Below are 24,867 nucleotides of genomic sequence, written 5' to 3'. Positions count from 1 at the left end.
ACTGCAGGGATCGTCATCTCTCCTGTAGTCTCAGTCCTGATGAGGGATCCATCTTTGTAGAAATCAGCTGTGAGGTCAGAGGGAGTTCCCTGATATCTGCAGCGCAGAGTCACAGAATCTCCCTCAGTAACAGGAAGGGCAGGGCTCTCCAGGATCACAGCACCAGCTGTATATAATATATAAACATCATATATAAACAGGTCTCTCCAGGACCACAGCTCCAGCTGTATATAATATATAAACAACATATATAAACAGGTCTCTCCAGGATCACAGCTAAAGCTGTATATAATATATAAACATCATATATAAACAGGTCTCTCCAGGATCACAGCACCAGCTGTATATAATATAGAAACAGGTCTTTCCAGGATCAAAGCACCAGCTGTATATAATATATAAACATCATATATAAACAGGTCTCTCCAGGATCACAGCACCAGCTGTATATAATATATAAACATCATATATAAACAGGTCTCTCCGGGATCACAGCTCCAGCTGTATATAATATATTAACATCATATATAAACATAACATCAGCTATCTGAAACCAGATGAACCACTAAACACTATAATGTTAGTAGATGGTGTTTGTGGACATACCAGGTACTGTGATGTTGACAGCATTGCTGTGTTCTCCAGGCCCAGACTCACACCAGTACACTCCACTGTCTGATGGTTTTAGTGACACGTTGCATGAAGACCCTTGTTGTTTTCCCCATTTCATTCCACAATCTGAACGCTCCCCAGTGACTGTGTATCTCTTCAGTCTCCATCCAGCAGAGTTCCCCTGAACCTCACAGCTCAGAGAGACAGACTCATATTTAAAGAACTGAGATCTGTCAGGACTGACACTCAGAGATGCTGGATTAGAGAGAACTGAGAGAGAGAGAGAGAGAGAGAGGGTCAGTCTGATATCTGTAATATTGTAATATATTCCAGAGCTGAGTCTGTATCACATCTGAGTTAAACATTTATTTGTTCTACTAGTCAACACCAGATTCAATGAGACCCTTTCTACACTGTCAGGTCTCGCCAGGATCACACCTCCAGCTGTATATAATATATAAACATCATATATAAACAGGTCTTTCCAGGATCACAGCTCCAGCTGTATATAATATATAAACATCATATATAAACAGGATCACAGCACCAGCTGTATATTACATTACTCATCTCATATGTATATACTGTACGCTATACCATCTACTGCATCTTGCCATCTTGATGTAATGTATCACTAGCCACTTTACAATGCCATTTCATATAATGTTTTCATACCCTACATTACTCATCTCATATGTATATACTGTACTCTATACCATCTATTACATCTTGCCTATGCCGTTCGGCCATCACTCACTTATATATTTTGATGTACATATTCATATTTATTCCTTTACACTTGTGTGTATAAAGTAGTTGTTGTGAATTGTTAGGTTATATTACTTGTTAGATATTACTGCATGGTTGAAACTAGAAGCCCAAGCATTTCGCTACACTTGCATTAACTTATCTGGGCTAGGGGGCAGTATTTTCACGGCCGGATGAAAAACGTACCCAATTTAAACAGGTTACTACTCTGGCCCAGAAACTAGAATGTGCATGTTATTAGTAGATTTGGATAGAAAACACTCTGAAGTTTCTAAAACTGTTTGAATGGTGTCTGTGAGTATAACATAACTCATATGGCAGGTAAAAACCTGAGAAAAATCCAAGCAGGAAGTGAAAAGTCTGAGAATTGTAGTTCTTCTTTTGATTCTCTATCGAAGCTACAGTGTCTGTGGGGTTACGTTGCACTTCCTAAGGCTTCCATTGGCTGTCAAAAGCCTTCAGAAAGTTGTTTCAGCATTCTCCTGTCACTGGGCAGATAATAGGAGCTCAGTTACTGAGTGGACTGCCTGGCAACAAAGTGATTGGATATGCGCGGTCCCGCGAGAACCGCTGTTCCTTCTTTTTCTCCTTGAATGAATACACTATTGTCCGGTTGGAATATTATCGCTATTTTACATTAAAAATACCATAAGGATGATTTTTAACAGCGTTTGACATGCTTCTAAGTACGGTAATGGAACATTTTGACTTTTCGTCACTCATTCCGCGCTCGCGCGTTATACTTTTGGATAAGTGATCTGTACGCACGAACAAAACGGAGGTGTTTGTACATAAATATGGATTATTTAGAACAAAAACATTTCTTGTGGAAGTAGCAGTCCTGGGAGTGCATTCTGACGAAGATCAGCAAAGGTAAGACAATATTTCTAATACTAATTCTGAGTTTAGGTTGCCCTGAACTTGGCGGGTGTCTGAATAGCTCACCGTGATGGCTGAGCTATGTACTCAGAATATTGAAAAATGTGCTTTCTCCGTAAAGCTATTTTAAAATCTGGCACAGCGGTTGCATCCAGGGGTAGTCTATCTATAATTCTTAAAATAATTGTTATATATTTTGTCAACGTTTATGATGAGTATTTTTGAAAATTGATGTGCACATTCACCAGAGGTTTTGGTGGGAATATATTTTCTGAACATCACGCGCCATCGTAAAATGCTGTTTTTGGGATATAAATATGAACTTTATCGAACAAAACATACATGTATTGTGTAACATAATGTCCTAGGAGTGTCATCTGATGAAGATTGTCAAAGGTTGGTGCTTCATTTAGCTGTGTTTTGGGTTTTATAGATACATGTCCTTGCTTGGAAAATGGCTGTGTGATTATGTTTGTCTATGTACTCTCCTAACATAATCTAATGTTTTGCTTTCGCTGTAAAGCCTTTTTGAAATCGGAAAATGTAGTTAGATTAACGAGAAGTTTATCTTTAAAATGGTGTAATATAGTTGTATGTTTGAGAAAGTTGAATTATGACATTTTGTTGTTTTTGAATTTTCCGCCCTGATATTTTACTGACTGTGTCCCAGCTAGCGTCCCACCTAGCCCATAGAAGTTAACACCTGCTAACCATGTGTAAGTGACAAATAAAATTTGATTTGATTTGATATAATATATAAACAGGGCTCTCCAGGATCACAGCTCCAGCTGTATATAATATATAAACAGGTGTCTCCAGGATCACAGCTCAAGCTGTATATAATATATAAACAGGTCTCTCCAGGATCACAGCTCCAGCTGTATATAATATATAAACATCATATATAAACAGGTCTCTCCAGGATCACAGCTCCAGCTGTATATGATATATAAACATCATATATAAACAGGTCTCTCCAGGATCACAGCTCCATCTGTATATAATATATAAACATCATATATAAACAGGTCTCTCCAGGATCACAGCACCAGCTGTATATAATATATAAACATCATATATAAACATAACATCAGCTATCTGAAACCAGATGAACCACTAAACACTAAAATGTTAGTAGATGGTGTTTGTGGACATACCGTGATGTTGCGTCACACCCTGATCTGTCTCACCTGTCTTTGTGATTGTCTCCAACCGCCTCCAGGTGTTGCCCATCTTCCCCATTAGCGTATGTATATACCTGTGTTCTCTGTTTGTTAGTTTCCAGTTCGTCTTGCTTGTCAAGTCAACCAGCGTTTTGTTTCTCAGCTCCTGCTTTTTTCCTTTTTTCTTTTTTCCTCTCTTTTCTCGCCCACCTGGTTTTGACTCTGAGCCTGCCTGCCGACCTGTACTGCCTCCTCCTTCTGGTTTACTGACCCCTGCCTGCCTTGACCTGTCTATTGCCCTATTAAACTATTGTTTATTCAACGTGGTCTGCATCTGGGCCTTCATACCTGATATGTTGACAGCATTGCTGTGTTCTCCAGACCCAGACTCACACCAGTACACTCCACTGTATGATGGTATTAGTGACACGACGCATGAAGACCCTTGTTGTTTTCCCCAGTCAGTATTACACTCTGAAAGGATTCCTCTCGATGTGTTCCTCACCACTCTCCATCCAGCAGAGTTCCCCTGAACCTCACAGCTCAGAGAGACAGACTCATATTTAAAGAACTGAGATCTGTCAGGACTGACGCTCAGAGAGGCTGGAGGAGAGAGATCTGAGAGAGAGAGGTCTAAGAGAGAGAGAGAGAGAGAGAAAGGGAGAGAGAGAGAAAGAGAGATAGAGTTGCATTGTCTAATGTACACTTTAAAATATAGGCCCTTAAGAGCGATGAAGCCTGTGAGCTGCATTGGAACAGAGATGCTGAAACACAGCAGAGAGAGGCTATTCTCTAGCTGTTTAACCAAGTGATGAGGGTAGGATACTATCCTGAGATCTGGAGACAAGGCTTTATATTCTAACAGAGATGCTGAAACACAGCAGAGAGAGGCTATTCTCGAGCTGTTTAACCTGGTGATGAGGGTAGGATATTAGCCTGAGATCTGGAGACAAGGCTTTATATTCTAACAGAGATGCTGAAACACAGCAGAGAGAGGCTATTCTCTAGCTGTTTAACCTGGTGATGAGGGTAGGATATTATCCTGAGACAAGGCTTTATATTCTAACAGAGATGCTGAAACACTGCAGAGAGAGGCTATTCTCTAGCTGTTTAACCTGGTGATGAGGGTAGGATACTATCCTGAGATCTGGAGACAAGGCTTTATATTCTAACAGAGATAATGAAACAGAGACACTAGATCTATCTCCAGATTATGTCCTGGTCTGTCATAATATAATAGAGACAGTAGATCTAGCTGGTCTGGTTAATATAATAGAGACAGTAGCTCTAGCTGGTCTGTCATAATATAATAGAGACAGTAGATCTAGCTGGTCTGTCATAATATGATAGAGACAGTAGATCTAGCTGGTCTGTCATAATATAATAGAGACAGTAGATCTAGCTGGTCTGTCATAATATAATAGAGACAGTAGATCTAGCTGTTCTGTCATAATATAATAGAGACAGTAGATCTAGCTGGTCTGTCATAATATAATAGAGACAGTAGATCTAGCTGGTCTGTCATAATATAATAGAGACAGTAGATCTTTCTCCAGATTATGTCCTGGTCTCCAGACAGAAGGGAGGGAGAGAGCCAGTTGGTGTCTGAATTTATTTTATTTTTTAAATATTTACCCTCTATTTAATTAGGCACGTCAGTTTAGAACAACATGTAATTTACAATGACATCCTAGGAACATTTGTTCAGTGGCAGAACGACAGACTTTTACCTTGTCAGCTCGGTGATTCAATCCACCAACTTTTGGTTGCTAGTCCAACGCTCTAACCACTAGGCTACCTGCAACCCCAGACTTTCTGTAACGGTTGTCGTCGGATAAAGTGGACCAAAACGCAGCAGGAATATGTGCACTCATCTTCTTTTATTTGGTGAAGAAGGAGAACCAATATAAACACGTACACAAAGAAAACACAACAACTATTCACAGGCTGGTAAGGCACAAGGCTATAAACAGAACAATCTCCCACCCTGAACCACATAAAACAAATACCCTCTGCCACGTCCTGACCAAACTACAATAACAAATAACCCCTATTACTGGTCAGGACGTGACACTTTCACTGCCCTATTGTTGTACTGTAGACCTGATCACTGCCTTATTGTTGTACTGCAGACCTGATTAGTGACACCCCCCACAGGGTTGGAGTTATAGTCATTATGTAGCTATATGAGTCTGTATGGAGTTATAGTCATTATGTAGCTATATGAGTCTGTATGGAGTTATAATCATTATGTAGCTATATGAGTCTGCATGGAGTGATAGTCATTATGTAGCTATATGAGTCTGTATGGAGTTATAGTCATTATGTAGCTATATGAGTCTGTATGGAGTTATAGTCATTATGTAGCTATTTGAGTCTGTATCTCACATCACAGAGTATCACTTTCTACCCTGTGATGTGTTGCAGGTGAGAGCAGCTAGAACAGGTGGAGATCCATTATGGAACCTTCTATACTAAGAGAATAAGGACTGGAGACATGAAGAACCAATGAAGAGACCAGGAAGAAATGATACTATTATAGAACAGGTGATGAATATAGATAAATGTTACTATTATAGAACAGGTGATGAATATAGATAAATGTTACTATTATAGAACAGGTGATGAATATAGATAAATGTTACTATTATAGAACAGGTGATGAATATAGATAAATGTTACTATTATAGAACAGGTGATGAATATAGATAAATGTTACTATTATAGAACAGGTGATGAATATAGAGAAATGTTACTATTATAGAACAGGTGATGAATATAGAGAATTGTTACTATTATAGAACAGGTGATGAATATAGATAAATGTTACTATTATAGAACAGGTGATGAATATAGATAAATGTTACTATTATAGAACAGGTGATGAATATAGATAAATGTTACTATTATAGAACAGGTGATGAATATAGATAAATGTTACTATTATAGAACAGGTGATGAATATAGAGAAATGTTACTATTATAGAACAGGTGATGAATATAGATAAATGTTACTATTATAGAACAGGTGATGAATATAGATAAATGATACTATTATAGAACAGGTGATGAATATAGAGAAATGTTACTATTATAGAACAGGTGGTGAATATAGATAAATGTACTCACCTCCACCTTGTCCGAGGCTACAGTATACCAGTGTACTCAACAGCACTGAAACACACAGAGAGAACTATCACTACGGTACATGATGTAAACACTGAAATACACAGAGAGAACTATCACTATGGTACATGATGTAAACACTGAAACACACAGAGAGAACTATCACTATGGTACATGATGTAAACACTGAAACACACAGAGAACTATCACTATGGTACATGATGTAAACACTGAAACACACAGAGAGAACTATCACTATGGTACATGATGTAAACACTGAAACGCACAGAGAGAACTATCACTATGGTACATGATGTAAACACTGAGCTGGACCACAGATATTCATTTCCTTAATAGTCTGTTGACACATTTGTGCATCAGTCTAATTAACATAATACAAACATCCCCATCAAAGTCCTTCAGTTGAAGAGAGATCTGTTTTTAAATGGGCTGCGTCTCAATACACCACGTCTCCTATGTCGGACTTCCACATCTGCTGTGGAAATTATGTTTTGCTCTACGATTCTCAAGCGATTCATCTGAAGTCAGTATCGCAAATTCTATCTGTACCGTCTGAACTGTTTGGGCTACAAACTAATATGACCCCAATGTGGAAAGGGGAGACTCTCAGCTACAAACAAATATAACCCCGCTATGGAAAGAGGAGTGTAACGCCCTGGCCATAGAGAGGGTTTTTTGTTCTCTATTTTTGGTTAGGCCAGGGTGTGACATGGGTGGGCATTCTATGTTCCGTTTTCTATGTTGGTGTATTTCTTTGTTTCGGCCGTGTATGGCTCTCAATCAGGAACAGCTGTAATTTGTTGTTGCTGATTGAGAGTCATACATAGGCAGCCTGTTTTTCCTTTGGGGTTTGTGGGTGAATATTTTCCTGTTTAGTTTTGTATCGTATCCTCACAGAACTGTTGCTGGTCGTTTTTTGGTTTATTTTTGTATAGTGTTCATTCGATCCATTAAATTCATTTAAGACGAACACATCCTCCGCTGCACCTTGGTCTCATTTTGTTGACGGCCGTTACAGATTCACCCACCATAAACGGACCAAGCAGCGTGAGAGGAAGGAGCAGAGGGTTCAGGATTCCTGGACGTGGGAGGAATTACTGGACGGAAAGGGACCATGGAGTCAAGCTGGGGAATATCGCCGCCCGAAAGAGGAGCTGGAGGCAGCAAAAGCTGAGAGGCAGCGGTATGAGGCAAGGGAGCGCAATAGGCATGAGAGGCAGCCCCCAACATTTTTGGGTGGGGGGCACATGGGAAGTGTGGCATAGCCAGGATGGAATTCTGGGCCAACTTTCCGTGCTTACAGGAGGCAGCGTAGTACTGGTCAGGCACCGTGTTATGCGGTAAAGCGCACGGTGTCCCCAGTACACACGTTGATAGCCCGGAGCGCTACATGCCAGCCCCCCACAAGTGCCTTGCGAGAGTGGGCATCGAGCTAGGACGGATTGTGCCAGCTCAGCGCCTCTGGTCTCCAGTGCGCCGTTTCGGTCCAGGCTATCCTGCGCCGGCTCTGCGCACTGTGTCTCCAGGGCGCTGGGATGGCTCAGTTCGTCCTATGCCTGCGCTCTGCCCGTGCCGGGCTAGAGTGGTCATTCAGCCTGGAGTAGGGGTGTCAAGCCTACGCACCAGAACTCCAGTGCTCCCCCACAGCCCGATCTATCCTGTGCCTCCTCCTCGAAGCAGGCCTCCAGTGGGTCTCCCCATCCTGGTCTATCCTGTGCCTCCTCCTCAGACCAGGCCTCCAGTGGGTCTCCCCATCCTGATCTATCCTGTGCCTCCTCTTCGGACCAGGCCTCCAGTGGGTCTCCCCATCCTGGTCTATCCTGTGCCTCCTCCTCGGACCAGGCCTCAAGTGGGTCTCCCCAGTCCGGAGCAGCCAGAGCCGCCCGCCAGTCCGGAGCCGCCAGAGCCGCCCGCCAGTCCGGATCCGCCAGAGTCCCCCGCCTGTCCGGCGCAGCCAGAGTCGCCCGCCAGCCGGGCGCAGCCAGAGTCGCCCGCCAGCCGGGCGCAGCCAGAGTCGTCCACCAGCCGGGCGCAGCCAGAGTCGCCCGCCAGCCAGGCGCAGCCAGAGTCGCCCGCCAGCCGGGCGCAGCCAGAGTCGCCCGCCAGTCCTCCGGCGCAGCCAGGGGCGCCACCTATGTGGGCCAAGCTGAAGGTGGAGCAGGGCCCACGTCCCGCACCAGAGCCACCGCCGTAAGGAAGGCCCACCCGGACCCTCCCCTTTAGAGTCAGGTTTTGCGGCCGGAGTCCGCACCTTTGGGGGGGGGGGGGGGGGTACTGTAACGCCCTGGCCATAGAGAGGGTTTTTTGTTCTCTATTTTTGGTTAGGCCAGGGTGTGATATGGGTGGGCGTTCTATGTTCCGTTTTCTATGTTGGTGTATTTCTTTGTTTCTGCCGTGTATGGCTCTCAATTAGGAACAGCTGTAGTTCGTTGTTGCTGATTCAGAGTCATACATAGGCAGCCTGTTTTTCCTTTGGGGTTTGTGGGTGAATATTTTCCTGTTTAGTTTTGTATCGTATCCTGACAGAACTGTTGCTGGTTGTTTTTTGGTTTATTTTTGTAGTGTTCATTCGATCCATTAAATTAATTTAAGAAGAACACATCCTCCGCTGCACCTTGGTCTCATTTTGACGACGACCGTTACAAGGAGACTCTCAGCTACATATTCTCACGAACACGATGGTGCTCTACAAACTCCACAAGTCTCAAGGGACTCAACTGAAGTTAACACATAGAAATGAATGGAAGTATGGATATATATATATATTTATATATATATATATATATATATATATATATATATATATATATATATATATATTAAAACTACATCTTTATTTTTTATTTTCTTATTTCACCTTTATTTAACCAGGTAGGCTAGTTGAGAACAAGTTCTCATTTACAACTGCCACCTGGCCAAGATAAAGCAAAGCAGTGCGACACAAACAACAACACAGAGTTACACATGGAATAAACAAATGTACAGTCAACATACAGTCAATAACACAATAGAAAAAAGTATATATACAGTGTGTGCAATTGAGGTAAGATAAGGAGGTAAGGCAATAAATAGGCCATAGTGCTGAAATAATTACAATTTAGCAATTAAACACTGGAGTGACAGAGACTGGAGTGATAGATGTGCAGAACATGAATATGCAAGTAGATATACTGGGGTGCAAAGGAGCAAAAAAATAAAAAATAACAGTATGGGGATGAGGTAGTTGGACGGGCTATTTACAGATGGGCTATGTACAGGTGCAGTGATCTGTGAGCTGCTCTGACAGCTGGTGCTTAATAAAGTTAGTGAGGGTGATATGAGTCTCCAGCTTCAGTGATTTTTGCAATTCATTCCAGTCATTGGCAGCAGAGAACTGGAAGGAAAGGCGGCCAAAGGAGGAATTGGCCTTGGGGGTGACCAGTGAAATATACCTGCTGGAGCGCGTGCTACGGGTGGGTGCTGCTATGGTGACCAGTGAGCTGAGATAAGTCGGGGCTTTACCTAGCAAAGACTTATAGATGACCAGAAGCCAGTGGGTTTGGCGACGAATATGAAGCGAGGGCCAGCCAACGAGAGCGTACAGGTCACAGTGGTGGGTAGTATATGGGGCTTTGGTGACAAAACAGATGGCACTGTGATAGACTGCATCCAATTTGTAGAGTAGAGTGTTGGAGGCTATTTTGTAAATGACATCACCGAAGTCAAGGATCGGTAGGATAGTCAGTTTTACGAGGTATGTTTGCCAGCATGAGTGAAGGATGCTTTGTTGTGAAAAAACAAGTCGATTCTAGATTTAATTTCGGATTGGAGATGCTTAATGTGAGTCTGGAAGGAGAGTTTACAGTCTAACCAGACACCTACGTATTTGTAAATGTCCACATATTCTAAGTCAGAACCGCCCAAAGTAGTGATGCTGGACGGGCGGGCAGGTGCTGGTAGCGATTGGTTGAAGAGCATGCATTTAGTTTTACTTGCATTTAAGAGCAGTTGGAGGCCACGGAAGGAGAGTTGTATGGCACTGAAGCTCATCTGGAGGTTAGCTAACACAGTGTCCAAAGAAGGGCCAGATGTATACAGAATGGTATCGTCTCCGTAGAGGTGGATCAGAGAATCACCAGCAGCAAGAGCGACATCATTGATGTATACAGAGAAAGGAGTCGGCCCAAGAATTTGACCCTGTGGCACCCCCATAGAGACTGCCAGAGGTCCGGACAACAGGCCCTCCGATTTGACATACTGAACTCTATCTGAGAAGTAGTTGGTGAACCAGGCGAGGCAGTCATTTGAGAAACCAAGGCTGTTGAGTCTGCCGATAAGAATGTGGTGATTGACAGTCGAAAGCCTTGGCCAGGTCGATGAAGACGGCTGCACAGTACTGTCTTTTATCGATGGAGGTTATGATATCGTTTAGTTCCTTGAGTGTGGCTGAGGTGCGCCCATGACCAGCTCGGAAACCAGATTGTATAGCAGAGAAGGTACGGTGGGATTTGAAATGGTCGGTTATCTGTTTGTTAACTTGGCTAGAAATAGATATATAGATATAGGTCTGTAGCAGTTTGTGTCTAGAGTGTCTCCCCCTTTGAAGAGGGGGATGAACACGGCAGCTTTCCAATCTTTGGGAACCTCAGACAATACGAAAGAGAGGTTGAACAAGCTAGTAATAGGGGTTGCAACAATTTCGGCTGATAATTTTAGAAAGAGAGGGTCCAGATTGTCTTCTCCTGCTCATTTGTAGGGGTCCAGATTTTGCAGCTCTTTCAGAACATCAGCTATCTGGATTTGGGTGAAGGAGAATAGGGGGAGGCTTGGGCGAGTTGCTGTGGGGGGGTGTAGGGCTGTTGACCAGGATTGGGTTGGCCACGTGGAAAGCATGCCCAGCCGTAGAAAAATGCTTATTGAAGTTCTCAATTATCATTGATTTATCGGTGGTAACAGTGTTTCGTAGCCTCAGTGCAGTGGGTAGCTGGGAGGAGGTGCTCTTATTCTATGTGGACTTTACAGTGTCCAGAACATTTTGGAGTTTGTGCTGCAGAATGCAAATTTCTGTTTGAAAAAGCTAGCCTTTGCTTCCCTAACTGCCTGTGTAAATTGGTTCCTAACTTCCCTGAAAAGGAATATCACATATCACAGGGGCTATTCGATTCTAATGCAGAATGCTACAGGATGTTTTTGTGCTGGTCAAGGGCATTCAAGTCTGGAGTGAACCACGTGCTGTATCTGTTCCTGGTTCTACACTTTTTCAGTGGGGCATGCTTATTTAAGATTGTGAGGAAAGCACTTTTAAAGAATAACCAGGCATCTTCTACTGATGGAATGAGGTCTGAAGGTAACAAATGGTAACCCATACAAATGAATGGAAGTATGGAGATATATATAGATATTAAACCTTCATCTGAAGGTAACCCATGGTAACCCATACAAATGAAGTGAATATACAAATATATTTCCTTATCTTTCTTATATCTCATAGATACGAGACACTATCCTAAACCTTATTCCTTAAACCTTAAATTAAAAAAAAATGGACTGTCTTTCTTGCTATTTCTGAATGTGATTAATGTTTAATGTGACTAAATGCGTACTAGTAGTAGTACAGGTCATATTAAATATTTTATCAAGTTCTATTTATTTAAAAAAAGTATACATACTGAAATGTCTTCTGGTCTGATGAAACAAAAATAGATATGTTTGACCATAATGACCATCGTTATGTTTGGAGGAAAAAGGGGGAGGCTTGCAAGCCGAATAACACCATCCCAACAGTGAAGCATGGGGGTGGCAGCATCATGTTGTGGGGGTGCTTTGCTGCAGGAGGGTCTGGTGCACTTCACAAAATAGATGGCATCATGAGGAAAGATAATGATGTGGATATATTAAAGCAACATCTCAAGACATCAGTCAGGAAGTTAAAGCTTGGTTGCAAATGGCTTTTCCAAATGGACAATGACCCCAAGCATACTTCCAAAGTTGTGGCAAAATAGCTTAAGGACAACAAAGTCAAGGTATTGGGGTGGCCATTACCAAGCCCTGACCTCAATCCTATAGAAAATGTCTGGGTAGAATTAAAAAGTGTGTACGAGCAAGGAGGCCTACAACCCTGACTCAGTTACAAAAGCTCTGTCAGGAGTAATGGGCCAAAATTCACCCAACTTATTGTGGGAAGCTTGTGGAAGCTACCCGAAATGTTTGACCCAAGTTAAACAATTTAAAGGCAATGCTACCAAATACTAATTGAGTTTATATAAACTTCTGACCCACTGGAAATGTGATGAAAGAAATAAAAGCTGAATTAAATCATTCTCTCTACGATTATTCTGACATTTCACATCCCTAAAATGAAGTCGTGATCCTAACTGACCTAAAACAGGGAATTTTTACTAGGATTAAATGTCAGGAGTAGAGAAAAACTGAGTTTATATGTATTTGACTAAGGTGTATGTAAACTTCCGACTTATTGATAATAGACAAAATAGATATAAACTATATAGATATTAAACTATATTGATATTAAACTATATAGATATTAAACCATATAGATATTAAACCATATTGATGTTAAACTATATAGATATTTAACTATACAGATATTAAACCATATTGATATTAAACTATATAGATATTTAACTATACAGATATTAAACCATATTGATATTAAACTTTATAGATATTTAACTATACAGATATTAAACTATTTAGATATTAACATTTACAGATATTTAACTATACATATATTAAACTATATAGATATGAAACTATATAGATATTAAACCATACAGATATGAATCTATATAGATATTAAACTATTTAGATACTAAACCGTATAGATACTAAAACATACAGATATTAAACCGTATATATATATATATATATATATATATATGTATATATATTAAATTATGTTGATATTAAACTATACAGATATTAAACTATATAGATTGTAAACCATATAGATATTAAACCATATAGATATATAACCATATAGATATTAAACCATATAGATATTCAACTATTTAGATGTTAAACCATATTGATATTAAACTATATAGATATTTAACTATACAGATATTAAACCATATTGATATTAAACTTTATAGATATTTAACTATACAGATATTAAACTATTTAGATATTAACATTTACAGATATTTAACTATACATATATTAAACTATATAGATATGAAACTATATAGATATGAAACTATATAGATATTAAACCATACAGATATGAATCTATATAGATATTAAACTATTTAGATACTAAACCGTATAGATACTAAAACATACAGATATTAAACCGTATATATATATATATATATATATATATATATATATGTATATATATTAAATTATGTTGATATTAAACTATACAGATATTAAACTATATAGATTGTAAACCATATAGATATTAAACCATATAGATATATAACCATATAGATATTAAACCATATAGATATTCAACTATTTAGATATTAAACCATATTGATATTAAACTATATAGATATTAAACTATATGGTAATTAAATATTCTATATATTAAACCATACAGATATTAAATTATATATATATTAAACGTTATAGATATTAAACGATATAGATATACAAATATTAAACCATACAGATATTAAATTATATCTAGACATTGAACCGTATATATATTAAACCATTTAGATAATATTCAACTCACAGAGTAGATGACAGGTGCGTTCCATCTCAACGTGTCGATCACTAACTGTATCTAAACTCTAGTGACTTGTAGCCTGTCCATCCCCCCACCCACCTCTCCTCTCTACCCGTCTATACTTCCTCTTGAGAAGGACTGAGAGGTGTGAAAGATGTGTGTGACAGAATGAGGGGGCCTAGAGAGAAGAGAAACACAGAAAGAGAGAGAGATAGAGAGAGAGAGGGAGAGAAGAGAGAGACAAAGAGAGAGATAGAGAGAGAAGAGATAGATAGAGAGAGAAAGAGAGAGGTAGGTAGAGCGAGAGAAATAGAGAGAAAGGGATATATAGAAGAGAGGGACAGAGAGAAGAGAGACAGAGAGAGTTAGATAGAGAGAGGGGATATATAGAAGAGAGGGACAGAGAGAGAGAGAAAGAGAGAGAGAGAGAGAGACAGAGAGAGACAGAGAGAGAGAGGGATGGAGAGAGGGAGGGAGAGAGACAGAGAGAGAGAGAGAAAGAGACAGAGAGATAGAGAGAGAGACAGACAGACTCTCTCTCTCTATGATAGAAACGGTAGATATATTAAGCATTAAAAGTGACTGCAAAACACAATATCAATATGTCAATAGAAATCCCCTTGGTAATAACCAGGTCCTGAGTATGGCTGTGGTTATGGGTGGGCTCAGTAGAAATCCCCTTGGTAATAACCAGGTCCAGAGTATGGCTGTGGTAATGGGTGGGCCCAGTAACATGTTGGATAATGTCCATAGATCTAAAATGATTCAGAATTTCAATGGCCTTGGAGTCAGTCTCTTTGTCAACATGAATATTAAAATCACCCAACACAATGATTATATCATAGTTCTCAACGACAATAGATAATAGTTCAGATCAATTAGTAAAGAAAGTTGGGCAGTGCATTGGTGGCCTATACAGGGTTATGGCCAGTACTGGAGGCTAACATGTAAACAGTATAACATGATGCTCTGGTCTGGTGGCTGACATTTAAACAGTATAACATGATGCTCTGGTCTGGTGGCTGACATTTAAACAGTATAACATGATGCTCTGGTCTGGTGGCTGACATTTAAACAGTATAACATGATGCTCTGGTCTGGTGGCTGACATTTAAACAGTATAACATCATGCTCTGGTCTGGTGGCTGACATGTAAACAGTATAACATGATGGTCTGGTCTGGTGGCTGACATTTAAACAGTATAACATGATGCTCTTGTTGCTGACATTTAACTTCTTTGGGATGGGGCAGTATTTTCACAGCCGGATAAAAAACGTACCCGATTTAATCTGGTTACTACTCCTGCCCAGAAACTAGAATATGCATATAATTAGTAGATTTGGATAGAAAACACTCTAAAGATTCTAAAACTGTTTGAATGGTGTCTGTGAGTATAACATAACTCATATGGCAGGCCAAAACCTGAGAATGTTCCATACAGGAAGTGCCCTGTTTGACAATTTGTTGTCCTTCTGTTGCATCTCTATTGACATTACAGCATCCGTGCTGTAACGTGACACTTTCTAAGGCTTCCATTGGCTCTCTAATGTCGCCAGAAAGTGGGCTGGGGTGTCTGCTGTTTCTGGGCAAAGTACAACAGCAGAGTTTGTAAGTGGTCAGCCTGGGGACAGTGAGACTGAGATGCGCGTTCACGAGACTTCTCAATTTTTTTCTCTTTCAGCCTTTGAATAAATACAACGTTGCCCGGTTGGAATATTATCGCTATTTTACAAGAAACATTGCATAAAAATTATAAACATTTATTTTAAACAGTGTTTTACATGCTTCTAAGTACGGTAATGGAATAATTTGAAACTGTTTATCACGAAATGCGCTCGTGTGTTACCCTTCGGATAATGACTTGAACGCATGAACAAAACGGAGGTATTTGGATATAACTATAGATTATTTGGAACCAAAACAACATTTGTTGTTGAAGTAGAAGTCCTGGGAGTGCATTCTGACGAAGAACAGCAAAGGTAACACCATTTTTCTGTTAGTAATTCTGAGTTTAGTGAGCCCCAAACTTGGTGGGTGTCAAATTAGCTAGCCTGTGATGGCCGAGCTATGTACTCAGAATATTGCAAAATGTGCTTTCGCCGAAAAGCTTTTTTTAAAATCGGACATAGCGATTCCATAAAGGAGTTCTGTATCTATAATTCTTAAAATAATTGTTATGTATTTTGTCAAGGTTTATCGTGAGTAATTTAGTAAATTCACCGGAAGTTTTCGGTCGGTATGCTTGTTCTGAACATCACATGTAATGTAAAAAGCTGGTTTTTGATATAAAAAATAAAAAAAATTAAAAATAAAATAATAAACAGAAAAACAGAAAAAATTTCAACATAAAAATGGCTGTGTGAATATTTGTGTCTATGTACTCTCCCAACATAATCTAATGTTTTGCTTTCGCTGTAATGCCTTTTTGAAATCGGACAATGTGGTTAGATTAACCTCTCTCTCGCTTGCGTCCCAACCAGGTCAACAGCCAGTTGAATCCCATGGCGCGATATTTAAATACCTTAGAAATGCTATTACTTCAATTTCTCAAACATATAACTATTTTACACCATTTTAAAGACAAGACTCTCGTTAATCTAACCACACTGTCTGATTCCAAAAAGGCTTTACAGCGAAAGCAAAACATTAGATTATGTCAGCAGAGTACCCTGCCAGAAATAATCAGACACCCATTTTTCAAGCTAGCATATAATGTCACATAAACCCAAACCACAGCTAAATGCAGCACTAACCTTTGATGATCTTCATCAGATGACACTCCTAGGACATTATGTTAAACAATACATGCATGTTTTGTTCAATCAAGTTCATATTTATATGAAAAAACAGCTTTTTACATTAGCTTGTGACGTTCAGAACTAGCATTCCCACCGAACACTTCTGGTGAATTTACTAAATTACTCACGATAAACATTCACAAAAAACATAACAATTATTTTAAGAATTATAGATACCGAACTCCTTTATGCAATCGCTATGTCCGATTTTAAAATAGCTTTTCAGTGAAAGCACATTTTGCAATATTCTGAGTAGATAGCCCGGCCATCATGGCTAGCTATTTTGACACCCACCAAGTTTGGCACTCACCAAACTCAGATTTACTATAAGAAAAATTGGATTACCTTTGCTGTTCTTCGTCAGAATGCACTCCCAGGACTTCTACTTCATCACCCAATGTTCTTTTGGTTCCAAATAATCCATAGTTATATCCAAATAGCGGCATTTTGTTGTGCGTTCAAGACACTATCCGAAGGGTGACGCGCCCGGCGCGTATCGTGACAAAGAATTTCAAAATATTCCATTACCGTACTTCGAAGCATGTCAAACGCTGTTTAAAATAAATTTTTATGCGATTTTTCTCGTAAAATAGCGATGATATTCCGACCGGGAGTCGTTGTTTTCGTTCAAAGACTGAAAATGTAAACATGGAGTCGTCTCGTGCACGCGCGCCCCCGTCTCATTGTTCTCAGATCCACCACTTACCAAATGCGCTACTGTTTTTCAGTCAGAGACAGCAGAGTCATCATTCAACGTTCTGGCGCCTTTTGAGAGCCTATGGGAGCATTAGAAATTGTCACGTTACAGCAGAGATTCTTTGTTTTGGATAGAGATGGCAAAGAAGGCCAAGAAATGGTCAGACAGGGTACTTCCTGTACAGAATCTTCTCAGGTTTTGGCCTGCCATTTGAGTTCTGTTATACTCACAGACACCATTCAAACAGTTTTAGAAACTTTGGAGTGTTTTCTATCCAAAGCTAATAATGATATGCATATTCTAGTTTCTGGGCAGGAGTAATAACCAGATTAAATAGGGTACGTTTTTTATCCGGCCGTGAAAATACTGCCCCCTATCCATAACAAGTTAAACACTGAGACCTGTTGGGGTGTATAAATGTATCTAACTACACATTCAACACTGAGACCTGTTGGGGTGTATATATGTATCTAACTACACATTAAACACTGGGACCTGTTGGGGTGTATAAATGTATCTAACTACACATTAAACACTGAGACCTTTTGGGGGGTGTGAATGTTCCAGTGGTGTTGGAGGTCTTCACTGTAGTAGACTGGATCAGCTCCTCTGTCCCTCACTCATCTCTCTCTCCTCTCTCTTTACCTAGTGACCCTGTTCATCAGAATGTCAAGGTTGGGTGGAAAAAGATTGTCTCTTCAGCAGCGGTGAACAACCACAACCCTGTCAGTCCATCTCTTTACTTCTCATTTCTCTTATCTTCTCTCTCCCTCCTCTTCTTTTCACACCAACGCACTTATCTTTAGACGCTGCGGCCTTGACCTCCATCAACAGCATCAGCAACAGAGAGGTGTGAAGTTTCCACAACAGAATTCGGTTTCGTTTATCATGCACTTCTTTTTAGACGCTGCAGCCTTGACCTCCATCAACAGAATTAGAGTCAGTTTATTATGAGAACATACAAACACCACTGACTGGAACTATCAACAACAAGAGTTAGTTTATCATGAGAACATACAGACACCACTGACTGGAACCAGCTGACAGTATCAGTTGTAAAGTTATGTCCATGATGAATGTTGTATAGGCTTCATTACTACTAACAGAAGGAAAAATTGTGCTACTGGGTGGTAGTCATTTAGGCAGGTTACCTTCGCATTCTTGGCCACAGGGACTATGGTGGTCTGCTTGAAACGTGGGTATTACAGACACGGTCAGGGATAGGATTAAATGGTGCTCGGAGTACACGATCTGGTAATCCGTCTGGCCCAGCGGCCTTGTGAATGTTGACCTATTTAATGGTCTTGTTCACATCGGCTACAGAGAGCATGATTACACAGTCTTCCGAATAGCTGGTGCTCTCATGCATGCTTCAGTGTTGCTTGCCTCGAAGCGAGCATAGAAGGACTTTAGCTTGTCTGGTAGGCTCGCGTCACTGGGCAGTTCACAGCAGTGCTTCCCTTTGTCATCTGTAATACTTTGCAAGTCTTGCAACATCCGACGAGCGTTGTAGCCGGTCTAGTACGATTCAATCTTAGGCCTGTATTGAAATGTACCTGACTTCACACTTAAATGTCACGTAGTTCGCTCATATTTCAAGCAATCCATCTGAAACTTTGCACATGCACTGCTGGCATCTTGTGGACACAATCGGAATTACACCCATGGCTAGAACTGGGACCTTTCTCTTGCATTTCAATGGTGGTGGTAGAAAAAAAACGGTTTATTCTTTCTTTGTATTTTCTTCTACCAGATCTATTGTGTTATATTCTCCTACATTCAATTCACATTTCCACAAACCTCAAAGTGTTTCCTTTGAAATGGTACCAAGAATATGCATATCCTTGCTTCAGGGCCTGAGCTACGGGAAGTTAGATTTGGGTATGTCATTTTAGGCAAAAATTGAAAAAAAGGTGGCTATCCCTTACATCTGTTAGGGCTAGTGGGACACCAGTCGACAACATCTGGTGAAACTGCAGGGCGTGCAATTCAACAAAAAAATCGTAATATTAAATATTTATGAAAATAAATTTACGTCATTTAGCAGACGCTCTTATCCAGAGCGATTTACAGTAGTGAACACATACATTTCATTCTTTTTTTGTACTGGCCCCCCATGGGAATCGAACCCACAACCCGGGCGTTGCACACACCATGCTGGCGTTGCACACACCATGCTGGCGTTGCAAACACCATGCTCTGCCAACTGAGCCACAGGGAAGGCCATAAATACAAGTGTCTTACATGATTCAAAAGCTTAGAATCTTGTCAATTAAACTGCATTGTCCGATTTACAATAGGGTTTATAACGAAAGCATAGCATGCAATTGTTTGAGGACAGCTCCCCACATCAACATATTTTTCAACCAGCACAGGCATCACAAAATCACAAATAGCGATAAAATAAATCACTTACTTTTGAAAATCTTCCTGTGTTTTGTTCGATAAATTCCTTCTTTATATCCCAAAAAGTCAGTTTAGTTGGCGCCATTGATTTCAGTAATCCACTCGTTCATCATGCAGACAAAGGAATCCAAAAAGCTACCGGTAAACTTTGTCCAGACAAGTCAAACGACGTTTCTAATTAATCCTCAGGTACTCTAATATCTAAATAAATGATAATATTTCATACGGAAAGTAGTATGTTCAATAGGAAAGGAAAATAACGAAGAGGACCTCATTCACGTGCGCCAAAATACTACTTTTCTTATGGAACTCTTTTCAGAAAAACTACAATTACTTGTGCGTTTTTTCAAAAAACAAGACTGAAACCTTGTATAAAGACTGTTGACATCTAATGGAAGCCATAGGTACTGCATTCTGGGAGACGGAAATACATATGAGCAATAGGTTTGCATTGGAAGAGCAAAAAAAATTAATTGGTCCGATTTTCTTCGGATTTTTGCCTGCCATATCAATTCTGTTATACTCACAGATATTATTTGAACAGTTTTAGAAACTTCAAAGGGTTTTCTATCCAAATCTACCAATTATATGCATATCCTAGCTTCTGGGCCTGAGTAACAGACAGTTTACTTTGGGCACGTAAGACAGGCGGAAATTCTGAAAAAGGGACCCTATCAGGTAAAACGGATTTAAGTTTCCCTGCATTAAAGTCCCCGACCACTATGAGCGCCGCCTCTGGATGAGCATCTTCATGTTTGCTTATGGCCGTATACAGCTCATTGAGTTCAGTCTTAGTGCCAGCATTGGTTTGTGGTGGTAAATAGACTAATAACCACCGTATGTTATTCATGTCTTGTTCAGCCACGACTCAGTAAAACATAAGATATTACATTTTTTAATGTCCTGTTGGTAGGATATACGTGATCGTTGATCGTAGTTATTATTCAGTGATTGTGCGTTGGCTAATAGGATCGATGGTAAATGCAGATTACCAACTCGCAGTCGGATCCTTACAAGGCACTCAGACCTACGTCCCCAACATCTCCATCTCTTTCTCCTGCGAATGATGGGTCTGAGGGCCTTGTCGGGTGAGTAATCGCTATCCTGATATCTAGAAGATCTTTTCAATCATAAGAGACGGTGGCAGAAACATTATGTACAAAATAAGTTACAAAAAAAGTGAAAAAACACACACAATGCGCAATTGGTTAGGGGACCGTAAAACGGCAGCCATTCTCCTCTCCTGACACCGACAACAGTGTCTGCTTAGTGTTTATGGAAACAGTGTTGATTGTTGTGTTGTGACAAGGTAGGGGTGGTATACAGAAGATATCCCTATTTGGTAAAATACCAAATCCATATTATGGAAGGAACAGCTCAAATAAGCAAAAAGAAAACAACAGTCCATCATTATTTTAAGACTTGAAGGTCAGTCAATAAAACCACATACAAACATGGTCTCTTTTGTTCTTTCTTAAGGCAGCTCCAAAATGCAGGTGTTTCAGCATAGCTCAGTGCTTTCTGTGGTGGTGGGGCAGCCAGCGGAAAATACAGGGCATGGTAATGTTCTGTAGTTGTGCCGTGATAGGCTCAGTGTTCTGTCACACATGGGGACACAACGTCGCCGCAAAATCCTACAGGGAGAGCTAGAAAATTAAACTATGGCCTTTTTCTAGAGCTCCGACCTGAAGATAACTTACGTCATGATTCGACCTTGTTTTTTTTCAGAGTTCCCAGTTGTCTTGAAAGCACCATAAATCCAGAGAATGCCAGACTTTGATGACAAAGTTTAATGACAAAATTTGTCCACAAGAAGGACCGCCGTGCCACCCCCAAAAATGTTTTGTATGCTGCTGCATAAATGATGTAATATGCCAGGTAGATATTTATACTGTAGCTATGAAAGTCATCCTACGTGTATGTTGGGAGGTAAGCTGTTAGTAGCCCATGTTCTTCACCAAAAAATGTGGTCTCGTTCCCCCTCATCGGATGGGGCCACAGTGTCTTCTGATCCCTCCTGTCTCAGCCTCCAGTATTTATGCTGCAGTAGTTTATGTGCCGGGGGGCTAGGGTCAGTCTGTTTCATCTGGAGTATTCTCTTGTCTTATCCGGTGTCCTGTGTGAATTTAAATATGCTCTCTCTAATTCTCTCTTTCTCTCTTTCTTTCTTTCTCTCGGAGGACCTGAGCCCTAGGACCATGCCTCGGGACTACCTGGCATGATGACTCCTTGCTGTCCCCAGTCCACCTGACCATGCTGCTGCTCCAGTTTCAACTGTTCTGCCTGCGGCTACGGAACCCTGACCTGTTCACCGGACGTGCTTGTTGCACCCTCGACAACTACAATGATTATTATTATTTGACCATGCTGGTCATTTATGAACATTTTAACATCTTGACCATGTTCTGTTATAATATCCACCCGGCACAGCCAGAAGAGGACTGGCCACCCCTCATAGCCTGGTTCCTCTCTAGGTTTCTTCCTAGGTTTTTGGCCTTTCTAGGGAGTTTTTCCTAGGGACTTTTTCCTAGCCACCGTGCCTCTTTCACATGCATTGCTTGCTGTTTGGGGTTTTAGGCTGGGTTTCTGTACAGCACTTTGAGATTTCAGCTAATATACGAAGGGCTATATAAATAAATTTGATTTGATTTGATTTGATAATTTAGCCTACTGTTCTGACTTGGTGGTGCACATATAGCCTATAGCCTGTTTTAGAGAAATGCCATCATCAAATATTGTAAGAGCTTTTATTGTCTGCTTATATGCCCTCTTTTTTTATCCTACGGTTCTGACTTGGTGAACAGGTAGAATACTGTAAGGATGGCCCATGTTCTGAATTCTGTCGCTGTACATTTCAAAAGTGCTGAACAAATAGTTATATTGACTACGTCCGTCTCAGCTCACTCATTGTCTTTATCAAAAATACAACTGCCGCTTATCCACTCATCATTCCCTTATGCCATAGTTTGTACATCTCAATTGTCAGAAGAAAGCACATTTGTTTAAACAAGTCAGCCATATCAGCTATGTTTTTAAAGGTAGTTAATGAGGCTGAATGAATTGTTTCGCTGCCAGACAAGGCTCCACCGACGGCTTGGCCTGTCGGCGTTGAAATAAACATTCTCGAGGCCATCAAACTACTAAGCTCTGAGATAGTTGAAATGAAAACGGAGGTAGTTGCTACGATTGAGGCCCAAATACAGGAGGTTTCTGATACTTTAAAAGCAGATCTAACCATCCTGCGGAACGAGACGATGCAATCACATCACTCAAAACAACAACAGTGTTGTACACTACAACGATTGCAGCACCAGAGACCTCCACTTCCAATGTTTCCGACTTAACTACCTCCCTTGAGGCTGACGTGAAACGCCTGGCTGGAGATCTGAAAAAGGTGCAGGAGAGTTGTGTGAGTTTAGAGGATTCTCTCCGCAATAACCTGAGACTGGTATCGGTCCCAGAGTCAGCGGAAATGCCTCGCGCCACGGATTTAGTTTCTAAGCTGCTAAAGGATGTTCTTGCCATGAATTAGAAGCCTCTGATTGATCATGCCTACTGTTCGCTGTGCCCAGGGATGGTGAGAGAACCCGTGACATCATTCTTCGAGTGCACGTTTTCCATGAGAAGATGGAGATTCTCAGATGAGCCCGCAATACCGCTCTGAGCTTTCAAGGACAGAGATTCTCTATCTACCAGGACTACTCCCCACTGTTGCAAAGGCAGCGTGCAGCTTTCGGGCAGGCCAAACAACTACTACGTGACCATCCAGATGCGAAGTATGGACTGCGATTCCCAGCCCGTTTATGGCTATCCCATGATGGTAAAGACTACACATTTGTGGTACAATTATGTTTTGTTAAAACATACTATTCTTGTAGTTGGGGAGCCCATTCAGGCTTATTTGATGTGATCTAATGTTTTGATCATCTTGTGTGCTTACCTTACAAGCATTCAGTCATTTTAATTTCATTGTATTAAGGTTTTACTTAACTCCTTTGTTTCCAGGCTGTCTCATTCACCTATTCAGTTTGTTTACATAGTGTCTCAGTGACTCAAAATATTTTTGATTATTTGTTTACTACCATCCGTTTGTACTGACCCAGTAAATAGTAAATGTTCCGAATCTACACGTTTTTGGGTGTCTTCACTTCCATTTTAAAGGTTTTGAACATCATTTATGCCCAACAAACTTTCAACTTTGCACACACGTAATTTTTTGGTCTTGGCTGTAAGTTGTCTTATCGTCAAACTAGACAATTATTTGATTTATTTAAAAAGAAAATGTTGATCGTCTTACTACGATTTCAAGTTAGGTTTTTGGTTGAGAGCCTTTATACATTTATTTATTTATTTTATTTCTCTTTCTGTTATACGACTGAGAATATTTATTTATTATACTTTTATTTATTTATTTATTTTATATTTTGCTGCTTGATCCACTAACACAAAACACGACTTTAAAGAGCGGGACTGTGGGTTTGGGTTTAACACCGCACTCTCACAGACATACTGTGTGAAGAGAACATGTTCTATTTAGGCTTGCACCTCGTTTGGGGAGGTAATGTCTGGGATGGGGGGAGGTGGTGGGGGGGAGGAAAGAGGTTGAATTGTTCAGTTCTAATGTTGTCATTCTGTCTTTTTAGTTTTTTTTCTGTACTTTTTCCAAGTATCTTACACCGTACATTTTTACTCTGAGACAAGTTATTCTGGGGTTTTTC

At 40.4% G+C, this 24,867-nt stretch overlaps 2 protein-coding genes across 8 annotated transcripts in view; one reads left to right on the top strand and one right to left on the bottom strand.

Annotated features, from left to right (window-relative positions):
• LOC115194768 (Fc receptor-like protein 5) overlaps window positions 1-24,867 on the top strand; it is a 342,937-nt gene that overhangs the window by 79,610 nt on the left and 238,460 nt on the right. The gene's annotated exons all lie outside the window — the stretch shown is intronic.
• LOC115194786 (uncharacterized) lies at window positions 526-14,430 on the bottom strand. Of its 2 annotated transcripts, XM_029754717.1 has the most exons (4): window positions 14,254-14,430; window positions 6,552-6,596; window positions 3,771-4,040; window positions 526-882 (listed from the first exon to the last, which is right to left on the bottom strand). In XM_029754717.1, the coding sequence occupies exons 1-4, from the start codon at window positions 14,276-14,278 to the stop codon at window positions 581-583; spliced, it is 642 nt and encodes a 213-aa protein (XP_029610577.1). In that variant the 5' UTR covers window positions 14,279-14,430; the 3' UTR covers window positions 526-580. The 2 variants fall into 2 exon arrangements, 1 of the variants encoding a protein (XP_029610577.1); XR_003878481.1 differs by lacking the exon at window positions 3,771-4,040 and having other exon boundaries at window positions 800-882.

Source organism: Salmo trutta, chromosome 5, assembly GCF_901001165.1.
Source record: "Salmo trutta chromosome 5, fSalTru1.1, whole genome shotgun sequence".
Classification (NCBI taxonomy): domain Eukaryota; kingdom Metazoa; phylum Chordata; class Actinopteri; order Salmoniformes; family Salmonidae; genus Salmo; species Salmo trutta.
Note: the sequence above shows the minus strand (reverse complement) of the source record. Positions and strands in the feature narration are given on the sequence as shown.

What these genes read in the sequence shown, in the direction of transcription:
- LOC115194786 (XM_029754717.1), bottom strand. Translation starts at nt 14,278, where the DNA reads ATGGAACGCACCTGTCATCTACTCT. An exon ending in TAGCCTCGGACAAGGTGGAG is followed by an intron (nt 4,041 to 6,551) that starts GTGAGTACATTT and finishes TCTCTCTCTCAG; the next exon opens with ATCTCTCTCCTCCAGCCTCT. An exon ending in CAATGCTGTCAACATATCAG is followed by an intron (nt 883 to 3,770) that starts GTATGAAGGCCC and finishes TCTCTCTCTCAG; the next exon opens with TTCTCTCTAATCCAGCATCT.